Source organism: Apodemus sylvaticus, chromosome 10 (assembly GCF_947179515.1).
Source record: "Apodemus sylvaticus chromosome 10, mApoSyl1.1, whole genome shotgun sequence".
Lineage (NCBI taxonomy): Eukaryota > Metazoa > Chordata > Mammalia > Rodentia > Muridae > Apodemus > Apodemus sylvaticus.
In genome coordinates this window covers 7440862-7465618 of record NC_067481.1, presented here as the reverse complement: position 1 = coordinate 7465618, position 24757 = coordinate 7440862, and the positions used below count along the sequence as shown (strand labels likewise).

At 42.7% G+C, this 24757-nt stretch overlaps 1 protein-coding gene across 13 annotated transcripts in view; it reads right to left on the bottom strand.

Moving 5' to 3' along the window:
* LOC127694032 (polymeric immunoglobulin receptor-like) overlaps window positions 1-13070 on the bottom strand; it is a 40510-nt gene extending 27440 nt beyond the window's left edge. For 6 of the 13 annotated variants that reach the window (XR_007979776.1, XR_007979777.1, XR_007979778.1 and 3 more), the window contains exons 1-7: window positions 12833-13066; window positions 9769-10110; window positions 8430-8549; window positions 5567-5686; window positions 3421-3762; window positions 2269-2388; window positions 67-408 (exon numbers count right to left, since the gene is read on the bottom strand). Coding sequence is in view for 10 of the 13 variants with exons in the window: in XM_052195402.1 (XP_052051362.1) it covers window positions 67-408; window positions 2269-2388; window positions 3421-3762; window positions 5567-5686; window positions 8430-8549; window positions 9769-10110; window positions 12833-12872 (1426 nt within the window). In the remaining 3 variants the exon portion in view is untranslated. Of the gene's footprint in view, window positions 1-66; window positions 409-2268; window positions 2389-3420; window positions 3763-5566; window positions 5687-8429; window positions 8550-9768; window positions 10111-12832 lie in introns of all 13 variants that reach the window. The other 7 variants (XM_052195404.1, XM_052195407.1, XM_052195406.1 and 4 more) reach the window with 6 other exon arrangements.
* Window positions 13071-24757: the final 11687 nt, after the last annotated feature.

Sequence of the window (24757 nt, the reverse complement as noted above, 5' to 3'; positions counted from 1 at the left end):
TTTTCTAGCAAGGCTTTTACAAGGATCCCTGATCCTCCACCAGGATGTTTTCGAATTATTTCTTACCTGGGTCAATGTTCACATTCACTTCAAACATGTGATCATTTCCAGTTCTCGTAATTCCACACCAGTAAATGCCAGCATCGCTCATCCTCAGATCCTCCATGGTCACCGTGAAGATGAAGTGTGTCTGGTCGTCCCTGATGGACACACGGTTCTTCTTCACCATCTGCTCTGATGCATCGGTTTCAACGAGAATCTCACATGATTTCCAATAAGCTCCTTGGCACCAGTACTTCTGGTAATCCTTCCAGCCTGAGTTATATCTGCACTGCACTGTCAAGGAGCCCTGCTCCTGACCTCTCACTTCTGCTGGACCTATGACTGGATCCTGAGCAGTAGAGCCACCTGGAAAACAAAGATGTATGGACCACTGATCTCCTCCTCCAAGGGCAAAACTCTACTGTGCCAAGTAGAGTTGATGAGCTGAATAACAACCAGTGAAGGGCTTCCCTGTTCCCAAGACTGATCGGCATCATTATTCTATTGATTGATGTCTCAAAAGACAAATAAAGAAACAAACAAACAAACGAACAAATGAACAAAGAAACAAAGAAAGAAAAGAAAAGAAAAGAAAGGAGAGAAAATTAAAAAAAAAAGTCTGAAGAGCCCAGTTACAGTTCTCAGAGGATAAAATGGTGACAATCACCAATTATGGCTGGAGTAGAGGAAGTATCAGAAGTCCATGTCCACTGGACATGATCCTATCTTCATTTTTGTACCCATGACACTCAGGAGGTTCATCTGAAGAAGCCACATCCCATGGCCACACAGAAGACACTCGTCCTAGTTCCAACAGTCTCTGCAATGAATGCCTTGGAAGCTGACCAAAATGACATCAAGAAATCTGATTTCCATCTTGTTCAGAGCTTATAGCACACATACTCTGTGCTGTCCTTCAGATCCATGTAATCTAAGGCCCAGAGCTCCTGGTAAGGACTGAGGATGCAGCACCATTGGTGAGGGGTTTACACAGCATGCACAAGCAACCACCATCCAATACTAGCTTTAAAGATATGATAAAGGAGGCTCTGGAGAGATGGCTCAGTGGTTAAGAGAACTCACTAGCTGCTCTTCTAGAGGTCCTGAGTTCAATTCCCAGACCCATACAGTGGCTCCTAACCATCTGAACTGGGATCTGCTGCCTTCTGCTGTTAATGGAGAAAAGTCGCATAAATAAAATACATAAATAAATAAATCTTTAAGAAAAACTATAAAGGAAATGCTTCAGGGTATTGGCTTCAACAATAAAGTATGTCCCTATTAGCATAGGTAAGAAAACAAAAATTGCTGAATGTAATTCTTTTAAGCTAAAAGGTCCCAACCAACACTGTTGGGGAGACAGCCTGCATGTGGGAGAAAATCTTTTCAGACTATGGGTCTGACCGGAGGTCATTTTTCCAGACTATGTGAGCAAGAATTCAGCTCAAGGAGTCCAACAATGGTGATCATAATCCAATTCCAAATGAACCAATGAGGACCATGGGGATGTGGCTTAGTCAGGAGAATATCTGTAGCACAAGCACAGCCACGAAGAATGTGAGTTTTTATCCCAGCAGCCATGAAAAATGTCAGGGGCAATGATGGTGTATCCCTGTAGCCCTACACTGGAGGACAATGGTAGAGGCAGAAGATTCTAGAAGCTCCTTGGCCATCCAACACAGCTTCAGAGTCAGTGAGGGACCCTGTCTCAGAAAATAAAGGTGGGACTCAGCCATGGTGTTCGCAATAGCCAGGACACAGAATCACAGAGATGAAGATGAACGGATAACAGAGTGTGGGTCAGGAATGCAATGCAGAATTGTGGTAAAGGGATTGAGTTCCACCATTTGCAGCTCACAGCTGAGATTGCAGGCACTGAAATTAATTAGTCAAGGAGGATGCTACCACACATTTTTATTGATGTATGGAAGCCAAAATCTTAACTCTCTGTGCCCAGGGAGATGGGAGATAGACCAGTCTGTAAAATGTTTCTGCATAGTGAAGATCTGAGTTTGGATTTCAAGAACACATGGGGAGAAAGCCAGGTAAGGTGGGGGGCGGGGTATCTGTAACCCCAAAGACAGGAGGATCCTGGACATCACCAGCCAGATAGACTGAATCTGTGACACGGGGAGCAGGGCAAGACCCTGTGTGAACAAACAAGATGGAGAGTAAAAAAGAAAGGCACCCAGTGCCAATGTGCAGCTTCCACACGCATGTGCTCACCCACGCTCTGAGTTCCGTGGTCCTTGCCCGTGCTCTCCATGCTGGAGTACTCCATGGTTGGTAGTGAGGATGTCAGAACCGTGGCTGTGGACATCATTACTGTAGTTGAAGATTCTGAGGCTGCAGATACAAAGGTGACATGGTTCAGTCTTCCACTGAACAGTCCAGCTCTGGAGATGCCCTGAAGTTCTTTCCACTAGGAGTTAAGGATCTCAATTTCCAGTCACCATCCAAATGTATTTATTTATTTACTTATTTATTTTCTTAATTATTTATTTTTGAGACAGGGGTTCTCTTTGTAGTCCCAGATCATTTGGGACTCACTCCATGAACCAGGCCGGCCTCAAACCCAGAGATCTGCCGGACATTGCCTCTCTAGTGCTGGGATTAAAGGTGTGTACCACCATGCCTAACATTTTTATTCTTTTCTAGGGAAAGACGATGCACAGGGTAAAGAAACAGCTCCTCTTTAAAACTCGCTTCATGCTCCTTCAGAGCATGCTCACTACTGCCTGGTGTGTACAATGCAGGAGAACTTCGGTTTTGCATATTTTATCTCTTTTATTTTTTAAAAAAATATTCATGAATGTGCTTATGGGTGATGCTTTATGTCTTCTAAGTGCACCACGTGCTTGCACTGCCCATGGAGGCAAGAAGAGGGCGTGAGATCCCCTAAAACTGAATTACAGATGATTGCAAGCTACCATGTAGTAACTGGGAATAAAACCAGTTCTCTGGAAAAGCAGCCAGTGCTCTTAATCACTGAGTCATCTCTCGAGCTCCAATTGTGTCTATTTTCTTCATCATACTTCTTAAAAGCAAGTCATAAACTTGATCCTTATTATTCTATATTGCCCAGAATTAAAAGTTCTGTGCCTTCCTTTATTTTATGTTAAAGAGGAGGGGCGTCTCAGCATGGGAGGTTAGCTCAGAGGTAGAGTGCTTGGCTAGCATACATGAGATTCTAAGTTCAATTTCCAGATCTGTAGGACTAAGAATATCTAAGACACACAAACAAGGAGCCAAGGGTTCCCCACCTCACTCTGTTTCTGAAAGAAAACAGGACAGAGTAGACTCAGTTTATCTTTTCTAGCAACGGCTTTTACAAGGATCCCTGATCCTCCACCAGGATGTTTTGAAATTATTTCTTACCTGGGTCAATGTTCACATTCACTTCAAACATGTGATCATTTCCAGTTCTCATAATTCCACACCAGTAAATGCCAGCCTCGCTCATCCTCAGATCCTCCATGGTCACCGTGAAGATGAAGTGTGTCTGGTCGTCCCTGATGGACACACGGTTCTTCTTCACCATCTGCTCTGATGCATCGGTTTCAACGAGAATCTCACATGATTTCCAATAAGCTCCTTGGCACCAGTACTTCTGGTAATCCTTCCAGCCTGAGTTATATCTGCACTGCACTGTCAAGGAGCCCTGCTCCTGACCTCTCACCTCTGCTGGACCTGTGACTGGATCCTGAGCAGTGGAGCCGCCTGGAAAACACAGATGCACGGACCACTCATCTCCTCCTCCAAGGGTAGAACTCTACTGTGCCAAGTAGAGTTCATGAGCTGAATAACAACCAGTGAAGGGCTTCCCTGTTCCCAAGACTGATCAGCATTGTTGTCCTATTGGTTGAAGCCTCAAAAGAAAAAGAAAGATAAGCAAAGAAAGGGAAAAAAATGAAACAAAAAAGTCTGAGGCCAGTTACACTTCTCAGAAGATAAAATGGTGACAATGACCAATCATGGCTGGAGTAGAGGAAGTATCAGAAGTCCATGTCCACTGGACATGATCCTATCTTCATTTTCGTACCCATGACACTCAGGAGGTTCATCTGAAAAAGCCACATCCCATGGCCACACAGAAACCAATCGTCCTAGTTCCAACAGTCTCTGCAATGAATGCCTTGGAAGCTGACCAAAATGAAGAAATCTGATTTCCATGTTGTTCAGAGCTTACAGCACACATACTCTGTGCTGTCCTTCAGATCCATGTAATCTAAGACTCAGAGCTCCTGGTAAGGACTGAGGATGCAGGACCATTGGTGAGGGGTTTTTCACAGCATGCACAAGCAACCACCATCCAATACCAGCTTTAAAGATATGATAAAGGAGGCTCTGGAGAGATGGCTCAGTGGTTAAGAGAACTCACTAACTGCTCTTCTAGAGGTCCTGAGTTCAATTCCCAGACCCATACAGTGGCTCCTAACCATCTGAACTGGGATCTGCTGCCTTCTGCTGTTAATGGAGAAAAGTCGCATAAATAAAATACATAAATAAATAAATCTTTAAGAAAAACTATAAAGGAAGTGCTCCAGGGTATTGGCTTCAACAATACAGTACATCACTATTAGCACAGGTAAGAAAAGAAAAATTGCTGAATGTAATTCTTTTAAGCTAAAAGGTCCCAACCAACACTGTTGGGGAGACAGCCTGCAGTATGGGAGAAAATCTTTTCAGACTATGGATCTGACCGGAGGTCATTTTTCAGACTATGTGAGCAAGAATTCAGCTCAAGGAGTCCAACAATGGTGATCATAATCCAATTCCAAATGAACAAATGAGGGGCCATGGGGATGTGGCTTAGTGAGGAGAATATCTGTAGCACAAGCACAGCCACGAAGAATGTGAGTTTGTATCCCAGCAGCCATGAAAAAAGTCAGGGGCGATGATGGTATATCCCCGTAGCCTACACTGGAGGACAATGGTAGAGGCAGAAGATTCTAGAAGCTCCTTGGCCATCCAACACAGCTTCAGAGTCAGTGAGGGACCCTGTCTCAGACAATAAAGGTGGGACTCAGCCATGGTGTTCGCAATAGCCAGGACACAGAATCACAGAGATGAAGATGAACGGATAACAGAGTGTGGGTCAGGAATGCAATGCAGAATTGTGGTAAAGGGATTGAGTTCCACCATTTGCAGCTCACAGCTGAGATTGCAGGCACTGAAATTAATTAGTCAAGGAGGATGCTACCACACATTTTTATTGATGTATGGAAGCCAAAATCTTAACTCTCTGTGCCTAGGGAGATGGGAGATAGACCAGTCTGTAAAATGTTTCTGCATAATGAAGATCTGAGTTTGGATTTCAAGAACACATGGGGAGAAAGCCAGGTAAGGTGGGGGGCAGGGTGTCTGTAACCCCAAAGACAGGAGGATCCTGGACATCACCAGCCAGATAGACTGAATCTGTGACACGGGGAGCAGGGCAAGACCCTGTGTGAACAAACAAGATGGAGAGTAAAAGAGAAAGGCACCCAGTGCCAATGTGCAGCTTCCACACGCATGTGCTCACCCACACTCTGAGTTCTGTGGTCCTGGCCCGTGCTCCCCATGCTGGAGTACTCCATGGTTGGTGGTGTGGATGTCAGAACCGTGGCTGTGGACATCATTACTGTAGTTGAAAATTCTGAGGCTGCAGATACAAAGGTGACATGGTTCAGTCTTCCAGTGAACAGTCCAGCTCTGGGGATGCCCTGAAGTTCTTTCCACTAGGAGTTAAGGATCTCAATTTCCAGTCACCATCCAAATGTATTTATTTATTTACTTATTTATTTTCTTAATTATTTATTTTTGAGACAGGAGTTCTCTTTGTAGTCCCAGATCATTTGGGACTCACTCCATGAACCAGACTGGCCTCAAACTCAGAGATCTGCCGGACATTGCCTCTCTAGTGCTGGGATTAAAGGTGTGCACCACCATGCCTAACATTTTTATTCTTTTCTAGGGAAAGACGATGCACAGGGTAAAGAAACAGCTCCTCTTTAAAACTCGCTTCATGCTCCTTCAGGGCATGCTCACTACTGCCCGGTGTGTACAATGCAGGAGAACTTCGGTTTTGCATATTTTATCTCTTTTATTTTTTAAAAAAATATTCATGAATGTGCTTATGGGTGATGCTTTATGTCTTCTAAGTGCACCACGTGCTTGCACTGCCCATGGAGGCAAGAAGAGGGCGTGAGATCCCCTAAAACTGAATTACAGATGATTGCAAGCTACCATGTAGTAACTGGGAATAAAATCCAGTTCTCTGGAAAAGCAGCCAGTGCTCTTAATCACTGAGTCATCTCTCGAGCTCCAATTGTGTCTATTTTCTTCATCATACTTCTTAAAAGCAAGTCATAAACTTGATCCTTATTATTCTATATTGCCCAGAATTAAAAGTTCTGTGCCTTCCTTTATTTTATGTTAAAGAGGAGGGGCGTCTCAGCATGGGAGGTTAGCTCAGAGGTAGAGTGCTTGGCTAGCATACATGAGATTCTAAGTTCAATTTCCAGATCTGTAGGACTAAGAATATCTAAGACACACAAACAAGGAGCCAAGGGTTCCCCACCTCACTCTGTTTCTGAAAGAAAACAGGACAGAGTAGACTCAGTTTATCTTTTCTAGCAACGGCTTTTACAAGGATCCCTGATCCTCCACCAGGATGTTTTGAAATTATTTCCCTGTTCCCAAGACTGATCAGCATTGTTGCCCTATTGGTTGATGTCTCAAAAGAAAAAGTAAGAAAGAAAAGCAAAGAAAGGAAAGAAATGAAACAAAAAGACTGAAGAGCCCAGTTACAGTTCTCAGAAGATAAAATGGTGACAATCCCCAATCATGGCTGGAGTAGAGGAAGTATCAGAAGTCCATGTCCACTGGACATGATCCTATCTTCATTTTTGTACTCGTGACACTCAGGAGGTTCATCTGAAGAAGCCACATCCCATGGCCACACAGAAGCCACTCGTCCTAGTTCCAACAGGCTCTGCAATGAATGCCTTGGGCGCTGACCAAAATGACATCAAGAAATCTGATTTCCATGTTGTTCAGAGCTTACAGCACACATACCCTGTGCTGTCCTTCAGATCCATGTAATCTGAGTCCCAGACAGAGCTCCTGGTAAGGACTGAGGATGCAGCACCATTGGTGAGAGCTTACACAGCATGCACAAGCAACCATCATCCAATACCAGCTTTAAATAAATGATAAAGAAGACTCTAGAGACATGGCTCAATGGTTAAGAGCTCTCACTGCCTTCTCTTCTAGAGGTCCAGAGTTCGGTTCCCAGCACCCATACAGTGGCTCCTGACCATCTGAACTGGGATCTGATGACTTCTGCTGTTATGGAAAGAAGTCACATAAATAAAATACATAAATAAATAAGTCTTTAAGAAAAACCATAAAGAAAGTGCTCCAGGATATTGGCTCCAACAACAAAGTACGCCCCTATTAGCACAGGTAAGAAAACAAAAAATTGCTGAATGTAATTCTTTTAAGCTAAAAGGTCCCAGCCAACAGCATTGGGGAGACAGCCTGCAGTGTGGGAGAAAATCCATTCAGACTATGGGTCTGACAGGAGGTCTATTTCCAGACTATGTGAGCAAGAATTCAGCTCAAGGAGTCCAACAATGGTGATCATAATCCAATTCCAAATGAAAAATGAGGGCCATGGGGATGTGGCTTAGTCAGGAGAATATCTGTAGTGCAAGCACAGCCTTGAAGAACATGAGTTTGTATCCCAGCAGCCATTTAAAAAGTCAGGAGTGGTGGTGGTGTGTCCTTGTCGCCCTGCCCTGGAGGTCAGCAGTAGAGGCAGGAGATTCGAGAAGCTCCTTGGCCATCCACCCAAGCTTCAAAGTCACTGAGAAACTCTGTCTCAGAACATAGAGGTGGGAGCCGGCCATGGTGTTCGCAGTAGGCACAGCACAGAGTCACAGAGATACAGATGAACAGATAACAGAGTGTGTGTCGTGAATGCAATGAAGAATCTTTGTAAAGGGATTGAGTTCCACCATTGGCAGCCCACAGCTGAGATTGGAGGAACCGATATAAATCAGACACACGGAGAGGCTACCACACATTTTTATCTAATGCGTAGAAGCTAAAATCTTACTCTGTGTGCCTAGAGAGAAGGGGAGACAGATCAGTCTGTAAAATGTTTCTGTGAAATCAAGATCTGGGTTTGGATTTCCAGAACACATGGGGGGAAAGCCATGTCAGGTGGGGGGTGGGGTGTCTGTAACCACAAAGACAGGAGGATCCTGGAGATCAGTAGCCAGGTAGACTGATTCTGTGAACAGAGGAGCAGTGCAAGACCAGGTCTGAACAAACAAGATAGAGAGTGATAGAGAAAGGCACCCAGTACCAATCTGTAGCTTCTATATGTATCTGCGCACCCACGCTCTCAGTTCCGTGGTCCTTGCCCGTGCTCTCCATGCTGGTGTACTCCATGGTTGGTGGTGTGGATGTCAGAACCATGGCTGTGGACATCATTACTGTAGTTGAAGATTCTGAGGCTGCAGATACAAAGGTGACATGGTTCAGTCTTCCAGTGAACAGTCCAGCTCTGGAGATGCCCTTAAGTTCTTTCCACTAGGAGTTAAGGATCTCAATTTCCAGTCACCATCCAAATGTATTTATTTATTTACTTATTTATTTTCTTAATTATTTATTTTTGAGACAGGGGTTCTCTGTGTAGTCCCAGATCATTTGGGACTCACTCCATGGACCAGGTTGGCCTCAAAATCAGAGGTCTGCCGAACATTGCCTCTCTAGTGCTGGGATTAAAGGTGTGCACCACCATGCCTAACATTTACATTCTTTTCTGAGAAAAGATGATGTGTAGAATAAAAACAGCTCCCCTTTAAAACTTGCTCCCTTCAAATCATGGACATTACTGCCTGGTGTGCAATATGCAGGAACACTTCTGTCTTACATATTTTATCTCTTTTATTTATTTATTTATTTATTTATTGGGGTTTTTGGGGGGATTTGGTTTCTTTTCGAGACAGGATTTCTCTGTATAGCCCTGGCTGTCCTGGAACTCACTCTGTAGACCAGGCTGGCCTCGAACTCAGAAATCCTCCTGCCTCTGCCTCCCATAGTGCTGGGATTACAGGCATACACCACCACCGCCTGTCTATCTCTTTTATTTTTTAAAAAAAAATTCATGGATGTGCTTATGGGTGATGCTTTGTATTTTCTAAGCGTATCTTGGGTTTGCAGTGCCCATGGAGGCCAGAAGAGGGCGGGAGATTTCCTAAAACTGAATTACAGATGATTGCAAGATACCAGGTAGATACTGGGAATGAAATCCAGTTCTCTGGAAAAGCAGCCAGTGCATGTAATCACTGATCCATCTCTCCAGTTCTGATTGTGTCTATTTTCTTCGTCGTAGTTGTTAAAAGCAAGACATAAACTTGATCCTCATTTTTCTACTTTGCCCCGAATTAAAAGTTCTGTGGATTGCTTTATTTTATGTTAAAGGGGGGAGGGGCCACAGGGGAGGTTAGCTCAGAGGTAGAGTGCTTGGCTAGCACACATGAGAGTCTAAGTTCAATTCCCAGATGTGTAGGACTGAGAATATCTAAGACACACATACAAGGAGACAAGGGTTCCCCACTTCACACTCTGAGAGAAAACAGGACAAAGAGTAGACTCGGTTTATCTTTTCTAACAATGGCTTGTACAAGGGTCTCTGATCCTTCACCAGGATGTTTTGGAATTTTTTCTTACCTGGGTCAATGTTCACATTCACTTCAAACATGTGATCATTTCCAAATTTTGTAATTCCACACCAGTAAATGTCAGCATCACTCATCCTCAGATCCTCCATGGTCACCGTGAAGATGAAGCGTGTCTGGTCATCCCTGATGGACACACGGTTCTTCTTCACCATCTTCTCTGATGCATCGGTTTCAACGAGAATCTCACATGATTTCCAATAAGCTCCTTGGCACCAGTACTTCTGGTAATCCTTCCAGCCTGAGTTATATCTGCACTGCACTGTCAAGGAGCCCTGCTCCTGACCTCTCACCTTTGCTGGACCTGTGACTGGATCCTGAGCAGTGGAGCCACCTGGAAAACACAGATGCACGGACCACTGATCTCCTCCTCCAAGGGCAGAACTCTACTGTGCCAAGTAGAGTTTATGAGCTGAATAACAACCAGTGAAGGGCTTCCCTGTTCCCAAGACAGATCAGCATCGTTGTTCTATTGGTTGATGTCTCAAAAGACAAAGAAAGATAAGCAAAGAAAGGAAAAAAAATGAAACAAAAAAGTCTGAGGCCAGTTACACTTTTCAGGAGTTAAAATGGTGACAATCACCAGTCATGGCTGGAGTAGAGGAAGTATCAGAAGTCCATGTCCACTGGAAATGATCCTATCTTCATTTTCGTACCCATGACATTCAGGAGGTTCATCTGAAGAAGCCACATCCCATGGCCACACAGAAGACACTCGTCCTAGTTCCAACAGTCTCTGCAAATGCCTTGGAAACTGACCAAAATGAAGAAATCTGATTTCCATGTTGTTCAGAGCTTACAGCACACATACTCTGTGCTGTCCTTAAGATCCATGTAATCTAAGGCCCAGAGCTCCCGGTAAGGACTGAGGATGCAGGACCATTGGTGAGGGGTTTACACAGCATGCACAAGCAACCACCATCCAATACCAGTTTTATAGATATGATAAAGGAGGCTCTGGAGAGATAGCTCAGTGGTTAAGAGAACTCACTAGCTGCTCTTCTAGAGGTCCTGAGTTCAATTCCCAGACCCATACAGTGGCTCCTAACCATCTGAACTGGGATCTGCTGCCTTCTGCTGTTAATGGAGAAAAGTCACATAAATAAAATACATAAATAAATAAACCTTTAAGAAAAACTATAAAGGAAATGCTTCAGGGTATTGGCTTCAACAACAAAGTATGTCCCTATTAGCACAGGTCAGAAAACAAAAATTGCTGAATGTAATTCTTTTAAGCTAAAAGTTCCCAACCAACAGTGTGGAGAGACATCCTGCAGTGTGGGAGAAAATCTTTTCAGACTATGGGTCTGACAGGAGATCAATTTCCAGACTATATGAGCAGGAGCTCAAGGAGTCCAACAATATTGATCATAATCCAATTGCAAATGAACAAATTAGGGACCATGGGGATGTGACTTAGTCAGCAGAATATCTGTAGTGCAAGAAGAACCTGAGTTTGTATCCCAGCAGCCATTAAAATTGTCAGGAGTGATGATGGTGTGTCCCTGTAGCCCCTCTCTGGAGGTCAGTGGTAGAGGCAGGAGATTCTAGAAGCTCCTTGGCAATCCACCCCAGCTTCAGAGTCACTGAGGAATCCTGTTTCAGAAAATAGAGGTGGGAGCCAGCCATGGTGTTCGCAGTAGCCATGGCACAGTGTCACAGAGATGCAGTTGAACGGATAACAGAGTGTGGGTCATGGATGCAATGCAGAATTGTGGTAAAGGGATTGAGTTCCGCCATTTGCAGCCCATGGCTGAGATTGGAGGAACTGAAATTAATCAGACAAGGAAGATGCTACCACACATTTTTATTGATGCGTGGAAGCTAAAAACTTACTCTCTGTGCCTAGGGAGATGAGGAGACAGACCAGTCTGTAAAATGTCTCTGCATAATCAAGATCTGAGTTTGGATTTTTGAGAACACATGGGGGGAAATGCCAGATGAGGTTCCGGTAACTGCAAAGACAGGAGGATCCTGGAGATCACTAGCCAGATAGACTGAATCTATGAGCGCCAGGTTCAGCAAGACACCATATCTGAACAAACAATGCAGACAGTGAAAGAGAAATGTACCCAGTGACAATCTGTGGCTTCCAACATGTATGTGTGCACCTGAGAGCATATGCACATGTGTGCACACACAGAGACATACAAACAGACATTTACACTTATATACACCAGAGACCCATTTTTTTTCTCAAAAGAACAAAAGTTAACCACAAAGAAATAGAGAACAGAATACTGGTTATCAGACAGGGAAGGGTATTGCGGAAGACAGGAGAGTGCTTACTGCATAGCGGGAGAGTTGTTAGAACACAGGGGTGTCTGTCACTTGATGAGAATGACAACTTTTAGTGTTGTATGAGACAGATGAAAATATGGTTGACAAATGAATATTTCAAAATACCTCATAGACGAGATTTCAAAGAAATGACAAATGGCTTTGATGAAAGCCCAGATACCCTGATCAGATCATGACATCCTGTACAAGCATGTGCAAAAGCTATATTGTACTCCATCAGGTTATTTCCTTTTTAAAACCGAGTCTCAAAATGTAAATCAGTCTGGCCTTGAACTGAGTGCTGTCATTAAAGACAATCACCACTACACCCAGCCCCTGTAAGTATTAATCACTGTGTCAATTAAAATTCAAAATGTAACTGGAGATGGAGTTGCATGCTAGAAATCCCAACACTCAGAGGGTGGAGTCCAGAGGATCACAAGTGCAGGGGCATCCTGGGCTGCATGTGACAAACAGAAAACTCAAAATACATTTTTAAAGTATTAGTTCATCCAATCATCTTTGGCTTTTGTGGAGAAGCTAAGGTTGAGAAACACACTCTGGAAAGTTTGATTTTTTTCTTTTTTCTTTTTTGATTTGGTTTTGGTTTTGGTTTTTCTGCAATACCCACAGAATCCATCAGATGCCAAAATCTTGCCTTTTATTTTGGGAGTAAGCAGCTGGTGAGGGAATCACCTGGTTTTCCCTAACCCAGGGCAGACCGTCAATGTTGCCCTCCCCAGTGACATGAAGTGTCTAAAGCCCCTGCTGCTTACCTGTGAGGAAGAGGAAGAGCAGAGCACAGAACTGCCACATGGTCTTGTCTCCTCTCCTGTCCTTGGTGTTGACAGATGCCAGCACTCTGTGAGGACTTGAAGCTCAGCCCGAGTTTCCTTTAGGTCTCTCTCATTCACTTCTCCCAGTAACTTCCTTGACAAAGCTTCTCAATTTTGCATACTGGAAGAAAAATTATGCCAGTCTTTGAGAAAACCATGTCACAGCATGAGGGAGACAGCCATGTGAACAGAGAACTTCCTCTACTGAATAGATGCAATGTGAGACATGAACTTTAAGGACAGATGGGGATCACAAGGAGAGATGCAGGCAGACACAAAAGATGATTACAGCAAACCCTCAACCAGGACCTAAGTGAGTCGCAGGAGATCATGGGAGAGGAGAACAACCAAAGGCAGGGTGGCTGCAGTCACAAGGGAGCACAAGACAGCTCAGGCTAAGCCCATGGCAGTAGCCGAGGCTAAGCCCTGGGAGGCAGAGGGCATTGCTGAAGGCTCATCCTGGGGCATCAGGGATTTCTCTAGCTATGGACCTCAGAGCAGGGATTTCTCTGGCCAGGGGCATCTGCCACAATGGCTACTGGGACCACAGGCATTGACTCAGAGAAAGAGAGAGCGTGTTCATTTAAGGTGAGGTCTTATGTAGCCCAAGCTGACCTTGAACTTCTGATTTTCCTTTTTCCAACATCAAAGTGCTGGGGTTTCAGACATTCACCAGTGTGCTTGGTTTTATGAGGGTCAGAAGACTGAAACCCAGGTTTCATGAATCCTAGGCAAGCACTCTACACACTGAGCTGATTCCACAGCTCTTGCTCTGTTTCTATAAGACAAGGGTTTTGCTGTGTAACCCAAGCTGGCTTCAAACTCTCCCCTCCAGTGTCAGCCTCCCAAGTTGTGGGAATCTGCAGTTGGTTTAAATCCAGTCGACTAATTGCAAGGGTAGATAGATATAGGTACACTCTATCTCTGGTATCAAATTTTCATTGGGGGAAGTTTATAAAGACACACACACACACACACACACACACACCGAATGTTTAAGATCTCTAATCTTCATTGTCAACTTGACTGGATCTGAAGTCACCCAGGAGACTCACCTGTAGGCAAGTCTGTGAGGGTGTGCACAGAAAAGTTTGAATTGTGAGGGATGACCAACCCTAAATATAGTCAGGATTAAGCTCTAGGATAAGGTCTATAAGATGCTGACTGAACGGGCCCGGAGGGAGCAGGATTGGGGGTGGAATGAGTGGGGCCTGGAGCGAGCGGGGCTGGAGCGAGAGGGAGAAAGGGCAGGGGGAATAAAAGGAAAAAGGAAAATATATATATATAAAGATGCATACTGAAGAAAATATCAAGAACCACACTGCCATCTACTGGCTGAAAGCATCCCAGATCACCCAGGCTTAGGAGAAGGAAGGAGTTTTAAAGAATTTACAGGGATACGAATTGGAAAGGAAGAAGTCAAACTATCACTATTTGCAGATGATATGATAGTATACTTAAGTGACCCAAAAATCTCTGCCAGAGAACTCCTACAGCTGATAAACAACTTCAGCAAAGTGGCTGGTTACAAAATCAACTCAAGAAAATCAGTAGCCTTTCTATACTCAAAGGATAAGCAGACTGTGAAAGAAATTAGGGAAATGACACCCTTCACAATAGCCACGAACAGCATAAAGTATCTTGGGGTGACTCTAACCAAACAAGTGAAAGACCTATATGACAAGAACTTCAGATCTCTGAAGAAGGAAATCGAAGAAGACCTCAGAAAATGGAAAAATCTTCCATGCTTGTGGATTGGCAGGATTAATATAGATAAAATGGCCATCTTGCCAAAAGCAATCTACAGATTCAATGCAATCCCCATCAAAATCCCAACTCAGTTGTTCATAGAGCTAGAAAGAGCAATTCTAAAATTCATCTGGAATAACAAAAAACCCAGGATAGCTAAAACTGTTCTCAACAGTAAAAGAACTTCTGGGGAAATTAGTATCCCAGACCTCAAACATTACTACAGAGCAATAGTGATAAAAACTGCACGGTATTGGTACAATGACAGGCAAGTGGATCAATGGAATAGGATTGAAGACCCAGAAATGAACCCACAAACCTATGGTCACTTGATCTTCAACAAAGGAGCTGAAAACATCCAGGGGGAAAAAGATAGCCTTTTCAACAAATGGTGCTGGTTCAACTGGAGGTCAGCATACAGAAGAATGTGAATCAATCCATTCTTATCTCCTTGTACTAAGCTCAATTCCAAGTGGATCAAGGACCTCCACATAAAACCTGTCACACTGAAACTAATAGAAAAGAAACTGGGGAAGACCCTCGAGGACATGGGCACAGGGGGGAAAGTTCCTGAACAGAACACCAATAGCTTATGCTCTAAGATCAAGAATTGACAAATGGGACCTCATAAAACTACAAAGTTTCTGTAAGGCAAAGGACACTGTCAAAAGGACAAAATGTCAACCAACAGATTGGGAAAGGATCTTCACCAACCCTAAATCTGACAGAGGGCTAATATCTAATATATACAAAGAACTCAAGAAGGTAGAACCCAGAAAACCAAATAACCCTATTTAAAAAAGTGGGGTACAGATCTAAACAAAGACTTTTCACCTGAAGAAATTCAGATGGCTGAGAGAAGCACCTTAAGAAATGTTCAACATCATTAATCATTAGGGAAATGCAAATCAAAACAACCCCGAGATTTCACCTCACACCAGTCAGAATGGCTAAGGTCAAATCTCAGGAGACAGCAGGTGTTGGCAAGGATGTGGAGAAAGAGGAACACTCCTCCACTGCTGGTGGGATTGCAAGATGGTGCAACCACTTTGGAAATCAATCTGGCAGTTCCTCAGAAATCTGGGCATGACACTTCCGGAGGACCCTGCTATACCACTCCTGGGCATATACCCAGAGGATTCCCCAGCATGCAATAAGGACACATGCTCCACTATGTTCATAGCAACCCTATTTCTAGTAGCCAGAATCTGGAAAGAACCCAGGTGTCCCTCAACGGAGGAATGGATACAAAAAAATGTGGTACATTTACATAATGGAGTACTATTCAGCCATTAGAAACAATGAATTCATGAAATTCTTAGACAAATGGATGGAGCTGGAGAACATCATACTAAGTGAGGTAACCCAGTCTCAAAAGATCAATCACGGTATGCACTCACTGGCAAGCAGATATTAGCCTAGAAACTTTGAATACCCAAGACATAATCCACATATTAAATGATGTCCAAGAAGAACGTAGGAGTGGCCCCTGGTTCTGGAAAGACTCAGTGCAGCAGTATAGGGGAATACCAGAACAGGGAAGTGGGAAGGGGTAGATGGGGGAACAGGGAGAGGGAAGAGGGCTTATGGGACTTTCGGAGAGTGGGGAGCCAGAAAAGGGGAAATCATTTGAAATGTAAATAAAGAATATATCGATAAAAATTAAAAACAAACAAACAAACAAACAAAAAGAATTTACAGCCATGAAGAGCCATAGAGAAGGGTCTTAGCCTACCTCATTGATTGTTATAAGAACAAGATGTGACACCACCAAAGGCCCAGTCACAAGACAAGCAAAGAGCTCAATCTCCCCTGCTGACTGGTCCCCACCTCATCCCTGCAGACCCATCTGTGCATCTTAGAAGGTCAGTCCCCATGCCTGCTGGGAGCACCATATGGCCCTAGGCACACATCCACAGCTCTGACTCTTCCATCCTCTAGTCAGAGGTTGCAGACTGCTGCCCGAGATTCTGAACGAATTGTCAGATGCGTTCTGTTTTGCCCATGGTATTTTTAAGGGCAATTGTTTGTGTAAATTTCACTGTAGGGCTCTGTCTTTGGTTCAGATCTCATCTTTTGGTGGCTTCATTTCCCACTGGGCTCTGGATAATGTAACAAATCTCCCACTCAAATGTGCTTGACTTGTTTTTGACAAAAACAAAAGCAAAAAACAAAAAAAGCAACAGTAGAAGATTATGAGTTTAATACACTCTGTTGAAGCAATCGGGTATCCACACACTAAAAAATTAAATGCCTAGAACTTCCCTCCTCCTATTTTGAACAAGAACACAAAAATAAATCATGATTCATGAGCTCAAATGTTAAATTAAAAACCTACCAAACTCAGGTCTGTTGGCTACCAGCTTAGCCAAAAAGCAATGAGCTCCAGTTCATAGAGAGACCCTGTCTTAAGAGAATGAAACAGAGAGGCACGGAACAGGGTGCTCACACCCTCCTATGGCCTCTGCATGCTCTCTCTCTCTCTCTCTCTCTCTCTCTCTCTCTCTCACACACACACACACACACACACACACACACACACACACAAAGATAGAGAGGGGATGTGTACTCTAAAACTCTTTAAAAATTGGAACAAATATGAGACAACTCATGATTTCTTATACATGACACCAAAATCATGACTTTTAAAAGAAAATTTGGGTCCAGCAGGCCCCTGCGGGAGCCTTCAGGTGTCTGCTTCGGGATCTGACCAGCCTGGGCCACAGCACTCGGTCTCCAGGAAGTGCAAGAGACCTGGTGTGCACCCGGAAGCAGACTGGGAGCGCACAGCTTGCTCCGGCGGCACAGAGCTTAGGTTCCAGTCCTGAGGCCTCTGGCAGGAACCCTCAGATCTCTGCTTCCGGATCCAGAACAACCTGGGCTGCAACACCACATCTCCAGGTCCTGCAAGAGGCAAGAAGGGCATCCGGGAGGCCGGCTGGGAAGAGTCAGTGTGCTCTGGTGAGTCCAGCAGGCCCCTGCGGGAGCCTTCAGGTATCTGCTTCAGGATCTGAACAGCCTGGGCCACAGCACCCTGTCTCCAGGCAGTGCAGGAGGTCAGCTGTGCACCAGAGGCCACCTGGGAAGAGGCAGCTTGCACTGGTGAGTCCAGCATTGACAAGACCAACTAACACCAGTGAGAACTAGATGGCAAAAGGCAAATGCAGGAACGTCACTAACAGAAATCAAGGCGATATGGCAGCATCTGAACCCAATTCTCCTTTAACAGCATGTCCTGGATACCCCATCACACCAGTAAAACAAGATTTGGATTTAAAATCACTGGTCATGATGCTGGTATAGGAACACATGAAGGACATACTTAAAGAAATTCAGGAGAAAATGGATCAAAAGTTAGAAGCCCTTACAAGGGAAACACAAAAAATCATTGAAAGAAATTCAGGAGAATACAAAAGCCAATAAGGAGGAAATACAAAAAATCACTTAAAGAAATACAGGAGAACTTTGATCAATAGGCTGAGGTCATGAAAGAGGAAGCACAAAAGTCTCTTAAAGAATTACAGGAAAGCACAAACAAGCAAGTGAAGGAGCTAAGCAAAACCACCCAGGATCTAAAAGCAGAAGTAGAAAACAACTAAGAAAACTCAAAAGGAGACAACTTTGGAGATAAAAAACCTTGGGAAGTTCTTCAGGTGAGAATTCTTTGTTTAACTCTGTACCCCATTTTTTAATAGGGTTGTTTGGTTTTCTGGAGTCTAACTTCTTGAGTTCTTTATATATATTGGATATTAGCCCTCTATCTGATGTAGGATTGGTGAAGATCTTTTCCCAATTTGTTGATTGCCGATCTGTCCTCTTGATGGTGTCCTTTGCCTTACAGAAACTCTGTAACCTTATGAGGTCCCATTTGTCAATTCTTGCTCTTAGAGCATACGCTATTGGTGTTCTGTTCAGAAACTTTCTCCCTGTACCGATGTCCTCAAGAGTCTTCCCCAGTTTCTTTTCTATTAGCTTCAGAGTGTCTGGCTTTATGTGGAGGTCCTTGATCCATTTGGAGTTGAGCTTAGTACAAGGAGACAAGGATGGATCAATTCGCATTCTTCTGCATGCTGACCTCCAGTTGAACCAGCACCATTTGTTGAAAAGGCTATCTTTTTTCCATTGGATGTTTTCAGCCTCTTTGTCGAGGATCAAGTGGCCATAGGTGTGTGGGTTCATTTCTGGATCTTCAATCCTGTTCCATTGATCCTCCTGTCTGTCACTGTACCAATACCATGCAGTTTTTAACACTATTGCTCTGTAGTATTGCTTGAGGTCAGGGATACTGATTCCCCCAGATTTTCTTTTGTTGCTGAGAATAGTTTTAGCTATCCTGGGTTTTTTGTTGTTCCAGATGAATTTGATAATTGCTCTTTCTAACTCTGTGAAGAATTGAGTTGGGATTTTGATGGGTATTGCATTGAATCTGTATAGTGCTTTAGGCAAAATGGCCATTTTAACTATATTGATTCTACCGATCCATGAGCATGGGAGGTTTTCCCATTTTTTGAGGTCTTCTTCCATTTCCTTCTTCAGAGTCTTGAAGTTCTTGTCATACAGATCTTTCACATGTTTGGTAAGAGTCACCCCAAGATACTTTATACTGTTTGAGGCTATTGTGAAGGGGGTCATTTCCCTAATTTCTTTCTCAGCCTGCTTATCCTTTGAGTATAGGAAGGCCACTGATTTGCTTGAGTGAACTTCGGATGGCGGAGAAGCATCTTTAAAAATGCTCAACTTCATTAGTCATTAGGGAAATGCAAATCAAAACAACACTAAGATTTCATCTTACACCAGTCAGAATGGCTAAGATTAAAAATTCAGGAGACAGCAGGTGTTGGAGAGGGTGTGGAGAAAGAGGAACACTCCTCCACTGCTGGTGGGGTTGCAAATTGGTACAACCACTCTGGAAATCAGTCTGGCGGTTCCTCCGAAAACTGGGCACCTCACTTCCAGAAGATCCTGCTATACCACTCCTGGGCATATACCCAGAAGACTCCCCACCATGCAATAAGGATACATGTTCTACTATGTTCATAGCAGCCCTATTTATAATTGCCAGATGTTGGAAAGAACCCAGGTATCCCTCAACAGAAGAGTGGATGCAAAAAATGTGGTATATCTACACAATGGAGTACTATTCAGCCATTAGAAACAACGAATTCATGAAATTCTTAGGCAAATGGATGGAGCTAGAGAATATCATACTCAGTGAGGTAACCCAGACTCAAAAGGTGAATCATGGTATGCACTCACTAATAAGTGGATATTAACCTAGAAAACTGGAATACCCAAAACATAATCCACACATCAAATGAGGTACAAGAAGAAAGGAGGAGTGGCCCTTGGTTCTGGAAAGACTCAGTGAAACAGTATTCAGCAAAACCAGAACGGGGAAGTGGGAAGGGGTGGGTGGGAGGACAGGGGAAGAGAAGGGGGCTTACGGGACTTTCGGGGAGTGGGGGGGCTAGAAAAGGGGAAATCATTTGAAATGTAAATAAATTATATTGAATAAAAAAATTAAAAAAAAAAGAAAATAAAAAGTTCAAAAAATAAAATAAAATGGTTGAAATAAAAAAAAAAAAACCTTGGGAAGAAATCAGGGGATATAGATGCAAATATCAACAACAGAATACAAGAGATAGAAGAAAGAATCTCAGATGCTGAAGATACCATAGAAACCATGGACTCAACAGTTAAAGAAAATGCAAAATGCAAAAAGCTTATAACCCAAAATATCCAGGAAATCCAGGACACAATGAGAAGACCAAACCTAAGGATTATAGGCATAGATGAGAGTGAAGATTTACAACTTAAAGGGCCAGCAAATATCTTCAATAAAATTATGGAAGAAAACTTCCCTAACCTAAAGAGAGAGATGCCCATGAATATACAAGAAGCCTACAGAACTCCAAACAGACTGGACCAGAACAGAAATACCTCCCGTCACATAATAATCAAAACACAAAATGTACTAAACAAAGAAAGAATATTAAAGGCAGTAAGAGAAAAAGGCCAAGTAGCTTATAAAGGAAGGCCTATCAGAATCACAGCAGACTTTTCACCTGAGACCATGAAAGCTAGAAGATCCTGGGCAAATCTCATGCAGACTCTAAGAGAACACAAATGCCAGCCAAAACTACTATACCCAGAAAAACTCTCAATCACCATAGATGGAGAAACTAAGAAAATTCCATGACAAAACCAAGTTTACCCAATATCTATCCACAAACCCAGCCCTACAAAAGATAATACGAGGAAAACACCAATACAAGGAGGGAAACTTCACCCTGGAAAATAGCAAGATAGTAACCTTCTCTCATCAAACCCAAAAGAAGTTAACCAATCAAATTTAAAAAATAACATCAAAAATGCCAGGAAGTAACAATCACTATTCCTTAATATCTCTTAACATCAATGGACTCAATGCCCCAATAAAAAGACATAGACTAACCGACTGGATACGTAAACAGGACCCTACATTTTGCTGCATACAGGAAACACACCTCAGGGTCAAAGACAACACTACCTTAGAGTAAAAGGCTGGAAGACAATTTTACAAGCAAATGGTCTCAGGAAACAAGCTAGAATAGCCATTCTAATATCAGATAAAATTGACTTTTACCCCAAAGTCATCAAAAGAGACTCTGAGGGACACTTCTTGCTGGTCAAAGAAAAAATACAACAAGAAAAACTCTCAATCCTAAAGATCTATGCTCCAAATGCAAGGGTACCCTCATTCATAAAAGAAACTTTATTAAAGCTCAAAGTACACATTGTACCTAACACAATAATTGTGGGTGACTTCAACACTGCACTTTCCTCAATGGACCGATCAGAAAAACAGAAACTGAACAGGGACACAATGAAACTAATTGAAGCTTTGGACCAATTGGATTTAACAGATATATATAGAACATTTTATCCTAAAGCAAAAGAATATACCTTTTTCTCAGCACCTCATGGTACCTTCTCCAAAATCGACCATATAATTGGTCACAAGACAGACCTCAACAAATATAAGAAGATTGAACTAATCCCATGCCTCCTATCAGATTACTATGAAGTAAAAGTGGTCTTCAATCGCAACAAAACAACAGAAAACCCACATACACGTGGAAACTGAACAATATTCTACTCAATGATACCTTGGTCAAGGAAGAAATTAAGAAAGAAATTAAAGACTTTTTAGAACTTAATGAAAATGAAGACACAACATACCCAAATCTATGGGACACAATAAAAGCAGTGCTAAGAGGAAAACTCATAGCCCTGAGTGCCTCCAAAAAGAAAATGGAGAGAGCATACACTAACAGCTTAATGACACACCTGAAAGCCCTGGAACAAAAAGAAGCTATTTCACCCAGGAGGAGTAGAAGGCAGGAAATCATCAAACTCGGGGCTGAAATCAACTAAGTAGAAACAAAGAGAACCATACAAAGAATCAACAAAACCAGGAGCTGGTTCTTTGAGAAAATCAGCAAGATAGATAAACCCTTAGCCAGACTAACCAAAGGGCACAGAGACAGTATCCAGATTAACAAACTTAGAAATGAAAAGGGAGAGATAACAACAGAAACTGAGGAAATTCAAAAAATCATCAGATCCTACTACAAAAGCCTATACTCAACACAACTGGAGAATCTGGAGGAAATGGACAGTTTCCTAGACAGATATCTGACACCAAAACTAAATCAGGATCAAATGGATCAACAAAACAGTCCCATAACACCTGAAGAAATAAAAAGGGTCATAGAAAGTCTCCCAACCAAAAAAAGCACGGAACCAGATGGCTTCAGTGCAGAATTCTATCAGACCTTCATATAAGTCCTAACACCAATACTCTTCAAACTATTCCACAAAATAGAAACAGAAGGAACTCTATCCAACTCGTTCTATGAAGCCACTATTACGCTGATACCAAAACCACACAAAGATCCAACAAAGAAAGAGAACTTCAGGCCAATTTCTCTTATGAATATTGATGCAAAAATACTTAATAAAATTCAACCGAATCCAAGAACACATCAAAACGATCATCCACCATGATCAAGTAGGCTTCATCCCAGGGATGCAGGGATGGTTCAGTATAAGGAAATCCATCAATGCTATCCACTACATTAACAAACTCAAAGAAAAAAACCATATGATCATCTCATTAGATGCAGAAAAAGCATTTGACAAAATTCAGCATCCTTTCATGCCAAAAGTCTTGGAAAGAACAGGAATTCAAGGCCCATACCTAAACATCGTTAAAGCAATATACAGCAAACCAGTAGCCAACATCAAACTAAATGGAGAGAAACTTGAAACAATCCCACTAAAATCAGGGACTAGACAAGGCTGTCCTCTCTCTCCATATCTTTTCAATATAGTACTTGAAGTTCTAGCTAGAGCAATTAGACAACATAAGGAGGTCAAGGGGATACAAATTGGAAAGGAAGAAGTCAAATTATCACTATTTGCAGATGACATGATAGTCTACTTAAGTGACCAGAAAACCTCCACCAGAGAACTCCTACAGCTGATAAACAACTTCAGCAAAGTGGCTGGTTATAAAATCAACTCAAGCAAATCAGTTACCTTCCTATATTCAAAGGATAAGCAGGCTAAGAAAGAAGTTAGGGAAATGACACCCTTCACAATAGCCACAAACAATATAAAGTATCTTGGTGTGACTCTAACCAAACAAGTGAAAGATCTATATGACAAGAACTTCAGGTCCCTGAAGAAGGAAATCAAAGAAGACCTCAAAAAATGGAAAAATCTGCCATGCTCGTGGATCGGCAGGATTAATATAGTTAAAATGGCCATCTTGCCAAAAGCAATCTACAGATTCAATGCAATCCCCATTAAAATCCCAACTCAGTTCTTCACAGAGTTAGAAAAAGCAATTCTCAAATTCATCTGGAATAACAAAAAACCCAGGATAGCTAAAACTATTCTCAACAACACAAGAAATTCTGGGGGAATCAGTATCCCTGACTTCAAGCAATACTACAGAGCAATAGTATTAAAAACTGCATGGTACTGGCACAGTGACAGACAAGTGGACCAATGGAATAGAATTGAAGATCCAGAAATGAACCCACACACCTATGGTCACTTGATCTTCGACAAAGGAGCCAAAAACATCCAGTGGAAAAAAGATAGCCTTTTCAACAAATGGTGCTGGTTCAATTGGAGGTCAGCATGCAGAAGAATGCGAATTGATCCATTCTTATCTCCATGTACTAAACTTCACTCCAAGTGGATCAAGGACCTCCATGTAAAACCAGACACACTGAAACTAATAGGAAAGAAACTGGGGAAGACTCTAGAGGACATGGGCACAGGGGGGGGGGGAAGTTCCTAAACAGATCACCAATAGCTGATGCTCTAAGATCAAGAATTGACAAATGGGACCTCATAAAATTACAAAGTTTCTGTAAGGCAAAGGGCACTGTTAAAAGGACAAAACGGCAACCATCAAATTGGGAAAGGATATTCACCCACATCTGATAGAGGGCTAATATCCAATATATACAAAGAACTCAAGAAGTTAGACCCCAGGGAACCAAATAACCCTATTAAAAAATGGGGTACAGATCTAAACAAAGAATTTTCACCTGAAGAAATTTGGATGGCCGAGAGGCACCTCAACATCATTAGTCATTAGGGAAATGCAAATCAAAACAACCCTGAGATTTCACCTCACACCAGTCAGAATGGCTAAGGTCAAAAATTCAGGAGACAGAAGGTGTTGGCGAGGATGTGGAGGAAGAGGAACACTCCTCCACTGCTGGTGGGGCTGTAAGATGGTACAACCACCGTGGAATTAAGTCTGGCGCTTCCTCAGAAAACTGAACATGACACTTCTGGAGGACCCTGCTATACCTCTCCTGGGCATATACCCAAAGGATTCCTGGCATGCAATAAAGACACATGCTCCATTATGTTCATAGCAGCCTTATTTACAATAGCCAGAAGCTGGAAAGAACCCAGATGCCCCTCAAAGGAGGAATGGATACAGAAAATGTGGTATATTTACACAATGGAATACTACTCAGCAATTAGAAACAATGAATTCACAAAATGTTTAGGCAAATGGTTTGATCTGGAAAATATCATCCTAAG